Source organism: Ursus arctos, unplaced genomic scaffold (genome assembly GCF_023065955.2).
Source record: "Ursus arctos isolate Adak ecotype North America unplaced genomic scaffold, UrsArc2.0 scaffold_22, whole genome shotgun sequence".
NCBI classification, from domain to species: Eukaryota; Metazoa; Chordata; class Mammalia; order Carnivora; family Ursidae; genus Ursus; species Ursus arctos.
This window is the reverse complement of record NW_026622897.1, coordinates 19,354,722-19,373,351: the sequence shown is the minus strand read 5'-3', so window position 1 is coordinate 19,373,351 and position 18,630 is coordinate 19,354,722. Positions and strand designations below refer to the sequence as shown.

At 41.9% G+C, this 18,630-nt stretch overlaps 1 protein-coding gene across 1 annotated transcript; it reads right to left on the bottom strand.

Annotated features, from left to right (window-relative positions):
• Window positions 1–8,199: 8,199 nt before the first annotated feature.
• Window positions 8,200–9,129, bottom strand: LOC113259922 (olfactory receptor 8A1). The gene has a single exon (XM_044386487.2). It carries the CDS (start codon window positions 9,127–9,129, stop codon window positions 8,200–8,202), a length of 930 nt encoding a protein of 309 aa, XP_044242422.2.
• Window positions 9,130–18,630: the final 9,501 nt, after the last annotated feature.

Genomic DNA, 18,630 nt, shown 5'->3' with positions numbered 1-18,630 from the left:
TGAATTCCAGGTCCACACACATGCAAGTGCAGGTATGGTTAGGATTCTCAGGGGAGAGGGTTTTCCTTTTTCCCTGCTTCCTTCAGAGCCAAGGCTGAGACCAACCTGTGTCCTTGCCCTCTGCCCTGTGGGAGCAGTTTTTTTCTAGTTCATTCTTTCAGGTCTCACTTTCTTTGATCATGGGTTTATGAGTGTGGTGGGAGGTGACATGGCCTCGAATCCCACTCTGTATCATGCCAGGGCCGCCGGCTTCACCTCTTGCCTGTCATGTGTGCAAATCCAGGTTCCTGGCCCACGGACACCCGCAGGTCAACCCTGGCTCCAGCTTCACATACACTGTCAGATTCCTGCTTTCTTACATTTTCCTTTTTTTTGCCCTCACAGAAACTTCCCTTACTTTCCCACAAACTATGCCATATAATAAAAGGTCACTTTAATATTGCGTATCCACTATTTTTATGTGTCTCTAGTGATAGGTTTCTTTCCTGCTTATATAGCCAGAAATATTTATAGTTTCAATATTTTTCAATTTAATGAGTGGATGCTTTATTTATTTTAAATTTAAATTCAATTAGCGAACATATAGTTCATCGTAAGTTTCAGATGTAGAGTAATAATTTATCAGTTGCATGTAACACCCAGTGCTCTTCACATCACGTGCTCTCCTGCATAGATGCTTTAATAATTATTTTAATAAACAGAAATATCTATTTCTCTTTTATGTGCCTCTTGGTCACTGCTGTGTACTTGCTGAATCTTCCATAAAAAAAAAAGCCATTTTTCCTAAAATAAACTCAGAACATTCAAATTTGGAACTGAGATGGACTCTCAGGGTGGGGAGAGGTGATTGCACCAAGTGACTCAGACCCTGTCCTGGAGATTTCCCTGTCCCTTCTCTCTGCTGTCCACCCACCAGCATGCAGGCCTCAGAGGGCTGCTGCTTCTCCTCATCACCGGACAAATGACCACAACCTTGCTGCCCTATGGTGCCTCTTGAGACAAGGCCAGAGGGTTCCAACATGACTGTCTTTGAGGCTAGGGGATGGCAGAAGGGAAATAAGCATGAAGCATGTGAACAGAATACATATTATGAGCTGTTGTTTAATCATTATCAGCTTCAGGAGTCCCACAGAGGTGTCCACACCCCAGCTCCTGTGTCAGAGGCCTCCCTTGGCCCTCACTATGCAGGATCACATTTGACTTATCTACTTCTCGAAGTCCAAACTGAGGAAGGGATGCCAGGTGCTCTCTCTTTTTCCACCTATGCCCCTCTTCTTACAGTGTTGATTTCCTGGATGAGACTCCACTTATCTCCCAGGTGGTTGGCACTGGCAACACCTTTTCTCCATGGGAGAAGAATCCAGTGGGGCTCCTTTTGTTTCGACAGTAAATGCAGGTATCAGAATTTGCACTCAGGCCAGCCTGACAACAAAGCCCATGCAGTTTGCGCTCTCTGATGCTGCTATAAGGTCTACATTTCTCTGAGCATCTAGGTGATAATGATCACTTTGAGCCCATGTGGCTTTACACATGAATTTCCAATCTTAACATAAATAAGGACGCGGTGTCTTAAAAAAGAGCATGATCTTTTGACATGTACTGCTGAGATGTGCACTTGCGTGTTTGCTAACCCCTAAGTTACTAACTCCTGAGCTTGAACTAATTATTTCACTTTTGTTAAACTCAGTTTACCTTACCTGTAAAATGGAAACACGACCAATATCTTACGTACCAAATTGTGACGTCCTGATGCTCTTTCCATTGCTGGGTTTTTAGCATGCTGGCAGCCAGTCTCATGGGCATATTCCTTGCCCATCCCAACCCAACCTTAAATAAAGAGGTTGGAGAACTTCCTGGTGAAACCAACAAGCCTAAAAGGTGTATAGACTGATAAAGTGGCTTCCATGGGCATCTTTTAACTAAACAGTGCTTCTCAAATTGTGGTCCCCAACTTAGCAGCATCAGCATCACCTGGGAACTTTTTAGAAATACAGGTTCTCAATCCTTGCCCCAGAGCTAGTAAATCAGAGGCTCTGGGGTACAGCCCTGCATGCTGTCTTCCTAAGCCTCCTAGGTCATCCTGATGCAGGCCGAAGTTTGAGACCCACTCCTCTATCAGTCAGTGACATATTTATTTCAGTTTCAGTCTCAGGCCATGAAACGATTATGGTGCTCACTCTCCCTCAGCCACATGAAATTCAAAATATGATTTTAATATTTGAAATGAAGCAAAAATTACCTCTATTCTGAAATTAAAGTAGTTTCTGTTTTTTTTTTAATTTTAAACTGGGAGATTGTGGAGATATTTTCTAAAATCTTTTTGGTGTCCTGACTTACTGGTGCCTAAGCACTTGCTTCATTGCTTTCAGCCTAGCCCCAAGTAATGAAACTTGGTCAAGGTAAGTAAGCTTCACGCTTGGAGCTGTCTTACTCTAAATTCCATGCGAAGACAGGAAATAAGGTGGTGGAGATTCCTACTGCATTACACGGTGGCAGCAACATACTGGAGGGGAACTCCTGGGCCAGGGACATCAGCGGCAGGAGGAAGCCCAAGGCTATGAACGTGACTCTCCATTGGCCACCAAGGCTTAAGACAGCATGCCCTACAGCTGTGTGTAGAAGCCACAAGATACTGCTGGGGGGTGGGGTGGGGTGGGGAGGCAGAGACAGCAGGAGGGATCCCAGGACAGGCAGGGTGAGCACAGGACGGCGTCAAGCAGCTGGCTCTAAGCAGTTATCTATGCTAGGAGCAGGAGATGCTTCTCTAACTGTCCAGGCCTCGGGTAATTAGAAGGAAGCTTGGCCTTGAGAGAGTCTTTGCTGGAAGATGATCCAACTTCATCTGGGCCTGGTGCCAGCCTGCTTAGCCTGAGCTGCCCCTGAGCTGGTGGAGCTACACAACTTTGTGCTAAACCCTCACGGAGGAATTTTCAGCATGGCAATAGGGAAAGGGAGGCATTGGGCCAGCGACCCTCCGTAATTGGTGTGGGATTTGAGCGGAATTTGCTTAAATGTGTTGAAGTTTCTTATTTTGCGGTTCGGAACGAGAATGGAACCCCAGGACTCTGCTAGGGATGATTACAACTGCATTTTCTTCTTTTTCCTAATGAATGTTTTAGCTCTGAACTGTGGTTCCTATTCCCAAACTGTGGTGCATTTGACACTTAAGACTATCCTTTCCACACCCTTGCCCTGGACTTTTCCCAAGCTGTTTCAACTACTTTAGAGCCTTCCGAAAAGCTCTGGGCTGCATAGCAGGATACAGAAGTGCAAAAACCATGAACTTTGAAAGCTGCAGTCCAAAGACCGGGGACCACAGTATCAGTTTTTTGCTGTGTAACTTTTGAGGAACGGAATACACAAACGCATAATGGCCAGACCTTGTGTAAAAATAGAATTCTTACCCAGAACCTGTGCAGCAACCAGCCTGTGAAGCCTAACCACAGCCTCTGCACTAATTAGCCCAGAATGGTCAGCATTCAGCTGTTGACTGCCAGCTTTGCTGATTTCTGTCCTCTGTTCCAACTCCGGACCGGAGAAAGCCAAATACTTCCCCCACCAATCACAGAGCGAGCCCGCCTCTACTTAGCCAGCCTCCAGCTTCCCCATGCCAACCACCTCCAATTAGAACCCCACTGATACCCTTCCCTTTTTTTTTTTTTTTTTTCACTCCCTGGCCTCCTTATGAGTCTCTTTACCAAAGGCAAGCGACAGTGGCTGGCTCCTCATTATGGCAAGCTCTGAATAAATAGCCTTTGTTTGTTTTCATTTGGTGGTCTTTGTTTTTTCCACACTTTGGACAACTCACTCAGCCCTATTTTTCTTGTCTTATGTTTTTTTAAGATTTATTTATTTATTTGAAAGAGAGAGGGCACGTGTGAGTGTGAGTTGGGGAAGGGCAGAGGGAAAGGGTGAGAAGCAGACTTCCCACGGAGTGCGGAGTCCAATGGGGCTCCATCCCGTGACCCCATGACCCCAAGATCATGACCTGAGCCGAAATCAAGAGTTGGAGGCCCAAACAACTGAGCCACCCAGGTGCCCCCTATTTTTCTTATTCGTAAACACTAAATAAGATGATCTCACAAGATGGTAAGTATTGATTGCTGTTGACCGCTAAGATGCCATTTTAAAGAAAAACACTTTATTGAGGTGTGATTGACATGCAGAATGCTGTACTGAATGTACTGAATGTATACAACTTGATGAGCCTGTAGACAAGTATACATCCACGAACACCATCACCACACTCAGTGCCATGAACATGTGCATCGCCTACGAAAGTCTCCTTCTGTCTCCTATGTAAAAAATTTTTTTTGTGACAAGAACACAACATGAGATTTATCGTCTTAGCAAACTTTTAAGTATACGATACTGTATTGTTAGCTACAGGCAAAAAAAGAAAGAGACCCTTTGGGGTTTTTAGGCTGAGTGTACTTCTCAGAGGACACATGAGAGAGATGTTCCTTGTGTACACACCCCTTCTATCTCTAATGGTATGAAAAATAAGTAAGAAGCTTATGCACTCACATAGTCTTCCTCTCATTTTAAGAAAGCTCTATGCCACACCCATAACAAGTAGAAAAAACCCCGAGAAAGCTGAAATTAAAGTTATCTCCAGCTTAATATGCTTTCTCATAAAGAATAGTCTTCTGCATATAAATTTGAATTCACTCTAAAAAAAAGATGCTTTGTAAAGTGTGATAGGAAGGACAAACTTATCTCAACTGTAGGACTTGCCAGTCAGGGAGAGAAGCAGTTATGGGCAGACACATGGGCAAAGGTCACCTCCCTCCCTAACAGCCTTCTAGACTTGGTGAGAGGTGTTCCAACCCTGGCCCTTCTCTGGCTGTGCCCCTCCCCACAGAATGAAGAGATCTAAGGGGATGTGCTCAGCCAGAACCTCTGTACCTCATTCTGGACTTGTTCTCAATGTTGGAATACCAGAATTCCCTGCTCAAATACCCTTTACCTGCTTATAAGGCTCTTCCCAAGGTCCATCCCCTCAAAGTAGACCACAAGCTGGTTGTTCACCCCTAGACCAAAGGGATGACCAGGGGATGGCTGCACACAGGGGATATGGATGGAGCTTGGACACGAGGATATCCATCAATGCGTCTTCATGAGGCCCCTTGCGGAGGGGGCCAGATCTGGTGGTGAGACGTGGAGGGAGCACGCTGTGGCTGTGGGCAGGGGGCTGGAGACCAGGCAGAGCCTTCCTTTAATATCACATTCTGGTGCAGAATTCTTAGCATTCTGAGATTTCTAAATTTGAACCTGGCATTTTAGCTTGTTGCAAAGGTATATTTGTCAAGGTAGGAAGAAGAAAATATTTAACACTCTGTTAGCTTGATTTTTAACTTCCAAATATTTAGAGAATCTTTCTCCAGGCCTCACAGATATTGAAGGTGGGCCTGCCTGTCTCCCCATTCAGCAGTTCAGTGGCCAGCTCTGAGCCAGGGCTCTTGGGGCATGTTGACTGGTATGCACCTGGGGGGTGAGTCTAGAAAAAGGAACTTTTATTTCTGTTTCTCATTTCCCCACTCCCTACCTCCATGCGTCTTCTCTCTCTGGGTAACCATTCTTTTTTTTTTTTTTTTTTTTAAAGATTTTATTTATTTATGTGACAGAGAGACAGCCAGTGAGAGAGGGAACACAGCAGGGGGAGTGGAAGAGGAAGAAGCAGGCTCACAGCGGAGGAGCCTGATGTGGGACTCGAACCCGGCACGCCGGGATCACGCCCTGAGCCAAAGGCAAACGCTTTAACGACTGCGCTACCCAGGCGCCCCTCTGGGTAACCATTCTAACCTACTTAATGTATATTTTATTTTTTTTCTTTTTAAATGTGTTTTTTTTCTGGTTTGTGTACATGTTATTTTATATACATAAATAATGTGTTGTAGATCTCACACAGCCCTTGAGTTCTAGGCTCTATCTTCCGTAGCTAATCCTCTGCTTCTCACTGCTGCCAAGTCTCTGCCACAGCCTGTGCTTTTACGTACCCAGTGGTGGGTGTAAAGAGAGAGCTCATTGTTTTAATTTGGACTGCTCTGATTAGTAATTGGTTTAAGCATCTCTTCACATGCTTGGCGGTCCTTCAGGTTTTGTCGTGTAATGTGTTTGTTGTATATACCTTGCCCATTTTTTCTGTTGATGTTTTTCTTCTTGCTGGTTTGCCTGCGTTTCTAATATATGCTAGTTAGATATCGTCTTCCATTCTATTTCTATTAACTCCATCCCCTGTGTCTTTTGCTGAACAAATATCCTAATTTTTGACATAATGAAATTCACCAATTTATTTGGCTTTATGGTTTCTCACCTTCAGCTAACAAGTATTTTCCTACGTTTTTTTCTAACCAGCAGGCCTCTATAGTGGTAGCAATCTTATCTCTGGAGAAAGGTCAGGAAAAAATGGGTAGCCACTTGGGAATGGCTCTTTCAATATCCATTCTACTCTCCTTCTGGTCAGGTTAAAAACTAAAAATTACATACCCAGATGCTCTGGTAGCTGGAGCCCTGGGATGTGAATTAATTGGCACTGGAGAGGTGGTGGGAGGGGGATTCCCACATTTCATTGTGATCAGAATCACCTGAGGGTTTATTACAGCACAGATTGCGACTAATTCTATAGGCCTGAAGCCTACAGAGGGCCTAAAAATTTGCATTTCTGACAGGTTTCCAGGTGATGCTTAACCTAGGTTCTATTCATGAGTGTGAGAGGCAATTTTCATGGGGACAGCAGGGACAGGGGCAGTAGGACCCCTAGGTCATGTCTACTGTGGAGTCACTCTGGGTGCCACCTCACCCCTTCTCCAGTCATCCAAAAATCTGTAAGCAACTAGTTTCCTGTATTAGATTCCTTTCTGCTTGACAAAACTAGTTATTTCTGTTTCCCATAATAAACCACTGCTTGATACAATAGCACACCAAAAATAGCTATAAATGACAAGAGGATGTCCATAAATCCTTTGCCCTATGTCAGGCCGCTAAGTCTAACCCTTTTATCCTTGATACCATTATAAGCAAGGGGAGCAGGGAGAAACTTTGTCCCATGGCGAATGGATTTACCAAGTGAGGCCGACAGTAGATCTATCAGTTATTTAAGCAGGACAAGAGATTTTGCAGCAATGTGTAACCTAGGGTGACCCACCCTCCTGCTTTGTCTGGGACTGACAGATTTCCTGAGATACAGGGCTTTCAGTGTTAACGCTGGGAAAGGGCCCGGCAAACCGGGTCAAGTTGGTCACTCTAGTGCAATCTTTCCTTAGTCATCTTGAAGAAGCTGTCTACAAAGTGAAAGAGGCTAGGGCAGGTGATCAAAGGTGGGGACCTGAAAAATTATTTTTTGGAGATATCTGAAACTGGAAAAGCATAATTAGGTCCAGCTTAAAAGGCTGTTCAAATGGAGTGTCGGCCTAAAGATGAAGGGATAATGTGTGAGAGTTGACTGTGGGCTCTGAGTTAGATTTGGATCCCAGTGTGGTTTGCCAGCTACATGACCTTAGCAAGTCACTGAACCAAGTTTCCATATCTGTGAGATGGGGATAGCAACAGTACCTACGTGTTGTGAGGCAGCATTGAAACAATGCATATAAAGCATCTAGGGGAGTTGCATGGCTCAGAGTAAGCATCTCAAACCATGTGACTGGCTCTTACTATTTTTATTGCTACTATGAAATTACATAAAGGGATAATGTAGAGGTTCTTGGGCAGAAACAAGTAGAGAGGCGTGAAGAGAGGAGAGGGGGTCTGGATGAGCAAGGAGCTGTGTCTCACTTCTTGGTGACTTTCACACTCACCTCTCTCTGTCCTGTGTACTCCCCGGCACAAAAAAAATAAGAACTGGATTGAGTAATATTTACTATAGGGAAGGTAATAAAACAATGGATGACTTTCAAACTCAATGTTGAAAGTTTAAAATTTATGTTAAATTACAGTTAAGATAGTAAATGTTTATCCAAGGATTCGGGACGGAGAAAATGGATCTCAAGTGAAAGAAAACATGAACTTGAAATAATTTGATTTCAAACAGAAATGAGAGTCCAGAGAAGTAGAGAAGGAAGAGGGAAGAAGGGGAGGAGGCATTCATCCAACCATGTAGTCAAGCGCCTATTTCCCATCATGGTTGGATAAGTATTCAGGAGGCTTCCCTCTGGTTTTAAAACAACTTAATTTTCAAATTGAGAAAGAATAACATTTACATCAAAACACCTTTCTCCTCAGTGTTTTCTGCATGGCGGCCTTTACCTCCTTATTCCTCAAGCTGTAGATCAGGGGGTTCAGCATGGGGATCACTGTGGTGTAGAACACAGAGGCCACGTTCTCCTGGGCCAGGGAACTGGCTGTGGAGGGTTTTAAGTACATGAATGCAGTAGATCCATAGAACATCCCCACAGCTGCAAGGTGGGAGCTGCAGGTGCTGAAGGCTTTGGACCTGCCCTCAGTGGAGCTGATGCGGAGGATGCTGGAGAGGATGAAGACATAGGAAATTAGGACTGTTAAACTCGTGACTATGATGTTGAATCCAGCCAAAAAGAAGACTGTCATCTCAATATCATAGGTGCTAGAGCAGGAGAGCTTCATGAGAGGGAGGATGTCACAGAAGTAATGACTGATAAAGAGCTCACAATAGGACAGTTTTAACATGAGGCCAGTCTCTACTGTTGAGCCAATGAGCCCCATGGTGTAGACCACAGCCACCAGCAGGAAGCAGACTTGATGACACATGATGACATTGTAGAGCAAAGGGCTGCAGATGGCGACATAGCGGTCATAGGCCATCACTGTCAGCATGTAACACTCGGCAATGACAAACACAAGAAAGAAGTAGAGCTGTGACAGGCACCCTGCATAGGAGATGGTATTCTTCTCTGACACAAAGTTCACCAACATTTTCGGGGTAATGACAGAGGAGTAGCAGAGATCCACAAGTGATAGATTGCTGAGGAAGTAGTACATGGGGGTGTGAAGCTGAGGATTCAGGCAAATCAGTGTGAACATGCCCAGGTTCCCTATCATGGTGACCAAGTAGATCCCAAGGAAGAGGAAGAAAAGTGGGAGCTGGAGCTCTGGCTGATTTGTCAATCCCCTGAGGATGAACTCAGTCACTGTAGAGTGATTTTCTGCAGCCATTCTCCTGTGTTTGGGAGCCCTGTGGGGATGGGAGAGAAGAGCCCATGAAAGGCTGCATCTTGGACTTTTGGGTGAAGCTAGTTTTGAGCACTTGGGGTCAGTTGGGCAATCCTGGGCTCTTTCTTGATGAATCCTTCCTTCATCTTGCTGTTTGCTGGGAGAAAGACCAGGCTCTGGGTGTTTCAAAGATCATGAGGATGAGAGGAAAAAGGGGGCAAGATCTGGGACTTTCACCACCTTTATGTTTCTCAAATATCCTACAGCAATGGTTCTTAAAGTGTATTCCCTGGATCAGCAGCGTTAGTGTCATGTTAGGGATACAAACTCTCAGGCCTCACCCAGGACCCACCAAATCAGAAACCCTTGGGGTGGTGCCAACAATCTGGGTTTAACACTCTTTCCAGGTGATGCCGATGCATGCTTAGGTTTGAGAACCTTTATCCTATAGGTAACAAGCAGCATATTTTGTATTTTGTGCTTGGAGATGTATTTTGCTTCAGAAATAAAATTTCCTTGTCATCTGTGCAATTCCCAAATAGTCTCTGAGTGTGAAAGCACAAATACCCATCTCAAATCCACACAGTGTCAGGGTAGTATGGTAATTACAATTGTATCACTGAGTGACAAGTCAATGTCTGTATCTGAAAGATGAAGATGAGAACAAAAAGCCTCGATAAATTAGACAGTAATGGTTGACAGGCAAGATGGGTGCCCTCATGTCAAGGGAGAAAAACTAAAATTTTAATCAGGCCAAATGACCACCGGGAACAAAACCAGTCAGCACAGACTGAGATGACAAGCTTGTACAAAATTCAGCAAGATTAAAAAAAAAAAATCCCTCGCAACACATCCTGTCATGCTCTTCAGCGGCTGCCACATCCTGAAACTGTTACCAGAAATAGCGAGTTGTGTGTCTTGCTTGCCACTCTGCTCCTGAAACTTGCAGCTTGGGACCTAAGTCTGACCAATGTCCATAAAGGGCACAGAGCTTGCCCTAGGTTTTTGCCTATTTAAACCCCGAGCCTGATCCTTCCCTGACAGAACTACTTCAGTTTGTAGCCCAAGGCTGTGTCTCCCCGGTTTGCAAACTGTGCAATGAAGCTTTTCCTTGCCTCTGAAGGAGTCCTTGCATTCCAAGATGTTTTTTGTTGACAAAGAAATCAGTCCAGGGCCCGATGGCTTCCCAGGGGAATTCTACCAAACACTCAAAGAAGAAATAATATTCTTATGAAGCTGTTTCAAAAAATAGAAATGGAAGGAAAACTTCCAAACTCATTCTATGAGGCCAGCATTACCTTGATCCCAAAACCAGACAAAGACCCCACCAAAAAGGAGAATTACAGACCAATAACCCTGATGAATATGGATGCCAAAATTCTCACCAAGATACCAGCCAACAGAATCCAACAGAACATTAAAAGGATTATTTACCACGACCAAGTGGAATTTATTCCTGGGTTGCAAGGGTGGTTCAAGATTCTCAAATCAATCAATCAATGTGATACATCACATTATTTAAAAAAAGGACAAGAACCATATGATCCTCTCAATTGATGCAGAAAAAGCATTTTACAAAACACAGCATCCTTTCTTGATTAAAACTCTCAACAGTGTAGGGATAGAGGGAACATACCTCAAAAGAAGTCATCAAACTCTTACTCTTCGCAGATGACATGATACTTTATGTGGAAAACCCAAGACTCCACCCCAAAATTCCTAGAACTCATACAGGAAATCAGCAAAGTGGAAGGATATAAAAATCAATGCACAGAAATCAGTTGCATGTCTCTACAACAACGAGACAGAAGAAAGAGAAATTAAGGAGTCGATCCCATTTACAATTGCACCAAAAACCATGAGATACCTAGGAATAAACCTAACCAAAGAGGTAAAGGATCTGTACTCTAAAAATTACAGAATACTTACTGAAGAAATTGAGGGAGACACAAAGAAATGGAAAAACATTCCATGCTCATGGATTGGAAGAATAAATATTGTTAAAATGTCTATGCTGCCCAGAGCACTCTACACGTTCACGGCAATCCCTATCAAAACACCATCAACATTCTTCACAGAGCTGGAACAAATAATCCTAAAATTTGTATGGAACCAGAAAAGACCCCAAATAGCCAGAGGAATGTTGAAAAAGAAAACCAAAGCTGGTGGCATCGGAATACCAGACTTCAAGCTCTATTACAAAGCTGTAATCATCAAGACAGTATGGTACTGGCACAAAAACACACACAGATCAATAGAACAGAATAGAGAACCCAGAACTCTATAGTCAACTGATCTTCGACAAAGCAGGAAACAACATCCAATGGAAAAAGGACAGTCTCTTCAGCAAATGGTGCTGGGAAATTTGGACATCCACATGTAAAAGAACGAAACTGGACCATTTTATTACACGACATAAAGGTAAACTCAAAATGGATGAAAGACCTAAATGTGAGACAGGAATCCATCAAAATCCTAGAGGAGAACACAGGCAGCAACCTCTTCGACCTTGGCTGTAGCAACTTCTTGCTAGGCACGTCTCCAAAGGTAAGGGAAACAAAAGCAAAAATGAACTATTAAGACTTCATCAGTATAAAAAGCTTCTGCACAGCAAAGGAAACAGTCAGCAAAACTAAAAGGCAACCTATGGAATGGGAGAAGATATTCGCAAATGACATAGCAGATAAAGGGCTAGTATCTAAGATCTATAAAGACCTTATAAAACTCGGGGCACCTGGGTGGCTCAGTCATTAAGCGTCTGCCTTCAGCTCAGGGTGTGATCCCAGAGTCCTGGGATCGAGCCCCACATCAGGCTCCTCCGCTGGGAGCCTGCTTCTTCCTCTCCCACTCCCCTGCCTGTGTTCCCTCTCTTGCTGGCTGTCTCTCTCTGTCAAATAAATAAATAAAACCTAAAAAAAAAAAACCAAAACAAAACAGACCTTATAAAACTCAAGACCCCCCCCCCCCGCCCAAATAATCCAGTCAAGAAATGGGCAGAAGACATGAACAGACATTTCTTCAAAGAAGTCATACAAATGGCCAACAGACACATGAAAAAATGCTCCATATCACTTGGCATCAGGGAAATACAAATCAAAACCACAATGAGATATCACCTCACACTGGTCAGAAAGGCTAAAATTAACAAGTCAGGAAACAACAAATGTTGGAAAGGATGCAGAGAAAGGGGAACCCTCTTACACTGTTGGTGGGCATGCAAGCTGGTACAGCCACTCTGGAAAACAGTATGGAGGTTCCTTAAGACTTTAAAAATAGAGCTACCCTATGACCCAGCAATTGCACTACTAGGTATTTACCCCAAAGATACAAATGTAGTGATCCAAACGGGCATCTGCACTCCAATGTTTATAGCAGCAATGCCCAGCATAGCAAAACTGTGGAAAGAGCTGAGATGTCCATCGATGGGTGAATGGATAAAGAAGATGTGAGATATCTATATCTATATATCTATATCTATATCTATATCTATATCTATATCTATATCTATCTATATCTATATATCTATATATCTATATATCTATATATATATAATGGAATATTACTCAGCCATCAGAAAGGATAATACTTACCATTTACATCGATGCCAGATCCTCAGTGACTAATGGATGGACTTGGAGGGTATTATGCTGAGCGAAATAAGTCAATCAGAGACAGACAACTATCATGTGGTTTCACTCATATGTGGAATATAAGGAATAGCACAGAGGATAATAGGGGAAGGGAGGGAAAACTGAATGGGAAATCATCAGAGAGGGAGAAAAACCATGAGAGACTCTTAACTATAGAAAACAAACTGAAGGTTGCTGGAGGGGAGGTGGGTGAGGGGATAGGGTAACTGGGTGATGGGCATTAAGGAGGGCATGTGATGTGATGAACACGACATCTGAAACTAATGATGTACCATATGTTGGCTAATTGAATTTAAATTAAAAAAAAAGACATCAGTAATATCAATTTCAAAGGTGGTTGTAAAAATAACACAGGATAATGCATATTTAGAAATATTTTTTCAAGCACCCAGTTCCCATAAAAGTGAGTTGTCATCAGGTGTCTGGAATTTGTTCTTAGTTTTTCACTGGACTTAAGGCTCTAAGACAGTGGTTCTCAACACTGACTATAGACTGTAATCACCTGGAGCATTTGAAAATATTGATGCCTGGGCTCCACGCATAGAGGTTCAGATTAGTTGATCTGTGGTGCAGCGTGGGCACTGTTACATACTACAGTACAGAGTAAGTGCCCAAAGCCATTATTGTTATGATGATGATTTTCAGATTGTAATACAAAACCAGGCCCCATGATCTCCCTAATGACAAGGTACTCAAATTGTCAACATGTCCCTAAGAAACATGGATCATCCTTGTTGAACCTGATACTTACAGACATCCCATCTCTAAGATGTATCGCTTAGGCTAAAAACCTTAAGTTCTCACTCTTTTTATTGCTTCCTCATATAATTGCTAACTTTTGTATAATGCCCTCAAAGGTCAATCTCTAACTCCTTCTAAAATTTTGGGTATGAGGAAAAAATGTGTTGTGAGAAGGATTTTTATTTCCATTTCCTATTGAGAAAACAGAAGCGCCAGATCCTCAGTGACTTGCTTGAAGCAAACTAATATCAATGACCTAGAACTCGAACTCTTCTCGCCTGATCATGAGCTCATTTCTTAGCCCAAGTGTGCAGCCTTGTGTATCCGCACACCTACAGCTCTAAGCAATGTGGTGGTTGAAAGTGCTTTACACTTGATGTCTTAGCTTGTGCACAGCATATGAAAAAAGAGGAATGTTACATTATTTTTTTTTCATTCTCTAGGAAGTCGGAGCTCTAAACATTACCCCAAATCATACAGTTGGTAGAGACAGAACTAGGCTATAACCCATGGCTTCTGACTATCATCTGTTTTGTTTCCATTAAACCGTATTGTTTTGCTGTAGCTTATCTTTGAGTAGCACTTTATTATTATTTAGTAAACTTAATTTATTGAATTTTTGGAGATGCAGGATGGATTTCATTGCTAACTTCAAGGACATTTAAGAAAGTACAAAGGCAGGGGTGCCTGGGTGGCTCCGTCAGTTAAGCCTCTGCCTTCGGCTCAGGTCATGATCCCAGTGTCGTGGGACAGAGCCTCGTGTCAGGCTCCCTGCTGAGTGTGGAGCCTGCTTGGGATTCTCAATCTCTCTCTCTCCTTCTGCCCCTCCGCCTAAAATAAATGAATCTTAAAAAAGATACAAACAAGCAAAAGTAAAAACACCATTTCTGCACTATTTGGAGACTAATACTGGCAGTGACTATCTTTCTATATATATACATATATATATATTCTAGATATATATATATTCTAGATATATATATATATATAAATATATATATTTACACATGTATAAATATATACGGATTTTTAAAAAAACATTTTGTAACCTGCTTTTTAAAAGTACTTTATAATACATTGTCTCATTTGATTCCTATAATAATAATAACTCTGGCACTAACTGTATTTCCTTTTCTTAGATATAACAGTCTTTAAATCCTTAGGATGTGGTGTGAAGACAAGAAAATCTGCATTGCATTGCAAACTTCATATGTTATTGGTGGTATGGCATTTAACTTCACAGTAACTAGTCTCAGAAGTAGCTAAGTTTTTTCCATTTATTAGAGGAGAAAACAAATTTCTTCTGGATAACAATAGGTTCAAGAATCTTATGTATCCCCTGTACCCAATTTTCATCTCTTAAAACAATAAGAAACACAGAAAATCCACCTTGAAGATACCATTACCAGAAACCAAAGTGGTTTACAAAGCGGTGCAGAGTAAACACCACTCAGTGTGGTGCAGACGGCGAAAATCCTAGACGGCACTGAGTTAAGTTTTTACTCCCATAATCATCTAATGATATGAAATAGGCAAACATGATCCATATATTTGATATCAGTTACTACGATGATTACCTCTAGCTTTACCAGACCATCAGTGGCTTGGGATTGTTGCTGATGAGAACACAGCACACAAAGAAAAGATGCTTTGAGATGAAGGTAGACAAATGTTAGAAATAAAGCCTGCATTAGAAATAGGAGTTCGCAGAAGAAATACTTTTCTCATACAATTGCTTGAAATCCATAATTAAATACCTGTGGTGAGAAAAAAACAGCACGGTCTCTTGGAAATTTTAGGGGATGCCTTGATTTCCAGCAGTCAGGAAATAAACAGCAAGAAAGGAGAGAACCATACAGATTGATATTTAGTCGTAAATGTATTCTGAGGGGCCAGCACGGTTATGAAAAATGGGGTCACTGAGACTGGGAGACTTGGGGGTCTGTTTATATAACACACAGGCAGAGCCTCTTGGGATGCCGTCACTTCAGAGCCTGGAGTCCTTGCTGAAGGAGCAATTAGAGTGTTGGCGTGCACCTCTGCTGTGAAGCATGGTTTGTCTCCCGGGTGTGTTAATTTTCCTTTTATTTGGAGTCATCTGCAGTTTGGGAAACTTAGAGTCTCATGCCAGCCTTCAACTATCTGATAGCCAACAACCCCGTCATTCTCACCACCACCCCCGCCACTTGTCATTACCACCCACATCATCAATTACGACCTTGATGGCTACTACTCAACGTTATTCTTCAGTGGGCATAATCAGTTAGGCTGAAAATGTTTATTTTAAATGTTTCTGGAACAAATGAAAATATTTTACTAAAACAAACCAGAACTTCAGTTGAGGGATGTTAAATTTATAAGGAACATTGAACTTGTCACCCTGCCGTGGTACCTGTAGGGTGGCCACTGTAGAATGGCGGGAGGTTGAGGGACGTAACAGGTAGAATGACAAGAACTCTTCGTGCATATTCTCATTCATGAAGGGTATATGTTCATAAGAAAATTTACTTTTAGAGATTATATTCAGTGCTATCTTACCCATGAAAATGTTGCTAATGAAGATTTTTATTTTTATTTATTTTTTATTTTTTTGAAGATTTTATTTATTTGTTTGAGAGAGAGAGAGAGATTGGGAGAGAGAGAATGCATAAGCAGGGGGAGGAAGAAGCAGGCTCCCCGCTGAGCAAGGAGCCCGATGTGGGACTAGATTCCAGAACCCTGGGATAATGACCTGAGCGAAGATAGATGCTTAACTGACTGAACCACCCAGGTGTCATGCTAATAAAGATTTTTAGACTTTTTATTTTGAGATAGTTGCAGAGTCACGTGCAGTTGAAAGAAATAATATGGAGAGAGCCTGTGTACCCTTCATACAGTTTTCCTCAATGGTAACATTTTGCATAATTATACGGCAACCTCACAATACCACACACCCGTACTGCCATATACAACCCGTGGATTTCATTCAGATTTCCCCCATCTTACTTGTACTCATTTGTGTGTGTGTGCATACATTCAGTTTAATGCAATTTTATCTCCTGCGCAGTTTCATTATCCATCCACAGTTCAGATAAAAACACTTATATGTCCTTCATTTTTTGATTTTCAAAATAATGATTTGGTTTCTTATTATCCTCCAAAGGTGACCTGTTATTTTTCTTTAGAATCATTATACTCTCATCAATTTAAACATATTTTATGTTTAAACTGTTATTACAATTATTATTATCCTTTTGTTGCGCAAATTTTCTACGTCTGGCCTGTGGAATTCTCTTCAGTTTGCCCCTTGAGTCTTCGTCAGGAGTATTCCTAGTAACATATACTAATACTAATACTAATTTTAAGGCAGTAACATGAATACTAATTTTTATCTAATACTAATTTTTATCTGTTATAACAAGATGTTGTGAGCTTATCCCATACATTTCATTCTTCAGATCAGGAATCGACCATTTCTCCAGGAAACATGCCTTCTTTTAGTGGTGAAATGGAATTCCAAGACCAGTTATTAGGCTCTAGGGAGGCTCATTACTTCTGGGTTGGTTATTGTTTCCAGGTCTTTTCAGAAAGAACCAGGAAATTTCAGGCCACATGATTCTCAAAGGATCTCTTGCTGGGAATGGCCAGCAGTCCCTGTACCGACGGATGAAAGAATACTCCAACCTTTGCCGTGAAACAGAGAAGAAGGCAAGGGAGTCAAGGCTCAGAGACAAGACCCTTTGCTCTTCTTTGCTCCCACTTTTATTGGTCCTTTGAGACAATCACAAATCCTCATCACTGTTTCTCAAGCACAGATGTGTGACAGGGGGTCTTATTGAAACTGGGAGGATCTGTTTACCGGAAAGATACGATATGTTAATTTGGGCGTGTTTACTACTTCTGCTAAACATAGCCTAAGGGACAATGACTACAACTTTTAGATCACTGGGCGGCTGTTTGGGCTGGGAAAGCTTTGGGAAGGCAACTCCTCACGGCACTCCAATGGCAGAGTGGTCACACAGGCCTCCGCATTCCAAAGGAAGGCCTATGCCCTTCTCTGAAATCTTCTTGCCCTCGGCGGCCTCTGTGTTACATTTTAGCAAGCCAGGTATTAATGGCTGATTTCATGCTCTACATTAACCCCAACAATCTCTTATTAAAAAAGGCCAATAATTTCACTGGTGTACATTTTGATATTTATTTTGGGGGCAATTTTCTTAGGTGTGATGATTCTTTTAAATATATCACTTCAATTTTTTTTTTTTGGACACTAGGAAAAGTTCCATGAATTATATATAGTCTTTATTATCTTTTTTGCCCCTTGCTTTAGTTTTCTCCTTTGGAGCTCCTACTCTATGTGGATTGGGTTTTCTTTGTCTGGTGTCTATATTTGTTGCTTTCCCATAAACCCTCTTCATTTCTTCTCTCTCTCTTTTTTTACCCCCTTTTCCAACTTCTATTTCTCCTAAGGCATTATCTGTTGTGTTTATTCGCTCTTCTGCTACTTCTAACTCAGTCCAATTTTTTAAATTATTTTTTCTTTTATTTCTAATAATTTCTTGGGTTCTGTTGCCTAATTTGTTAGTTTTTCTAATTCTGACATTTGTTGTTCTTTCATACCTTGTAACATTTTCATGTGTTTTAGTTCATTTTGAAATAATGTAATAGTATTGATTTATTTGTAGCCATGGGCAATGGACTGAGTTGTGTTCCCCCACCCACCAAATTCAGATGTTGAAGACTTAACCCTCAATGTGACTGTATTCTGAGACAGAACCTATATAAGGAGATGATAAGGGTTACATGAGGCCCTAAAGGGGGTCCTAATTTGATAGGGCTGGTGCCATTCGAAAGACAAGGGAGAGGCACCAGAGCTCACTGTCTCTCCCATGTGAGGAAAACTGACAAGGCAGCCATATGTAAGCCAGGAAGAGTTCTCACCAGAAATCACCTATGTAGGCACCCTGAATTCCAGAACTGTGAGAAAATACACTTCTGTTGCTTAACTGACCCATTCACATTTTGTTATTGCATCCTAAACAGACTAATACAATATGTCTCTGTGGTTTGCTCCACATTTTCTATCAGAAAATTTTTCTTTTTACTTATAATTTTATGAGGAATGCCTTGATTC

Coding starts and splice junctions, on each gene's coding strand:
- LOC113259922 (XM_044386487.2), bottom strand. CDS start 9,129: ATGGCTGCAGAAAATCACTCTACAGTGACTGAGTTCATCCTCAGGGGA.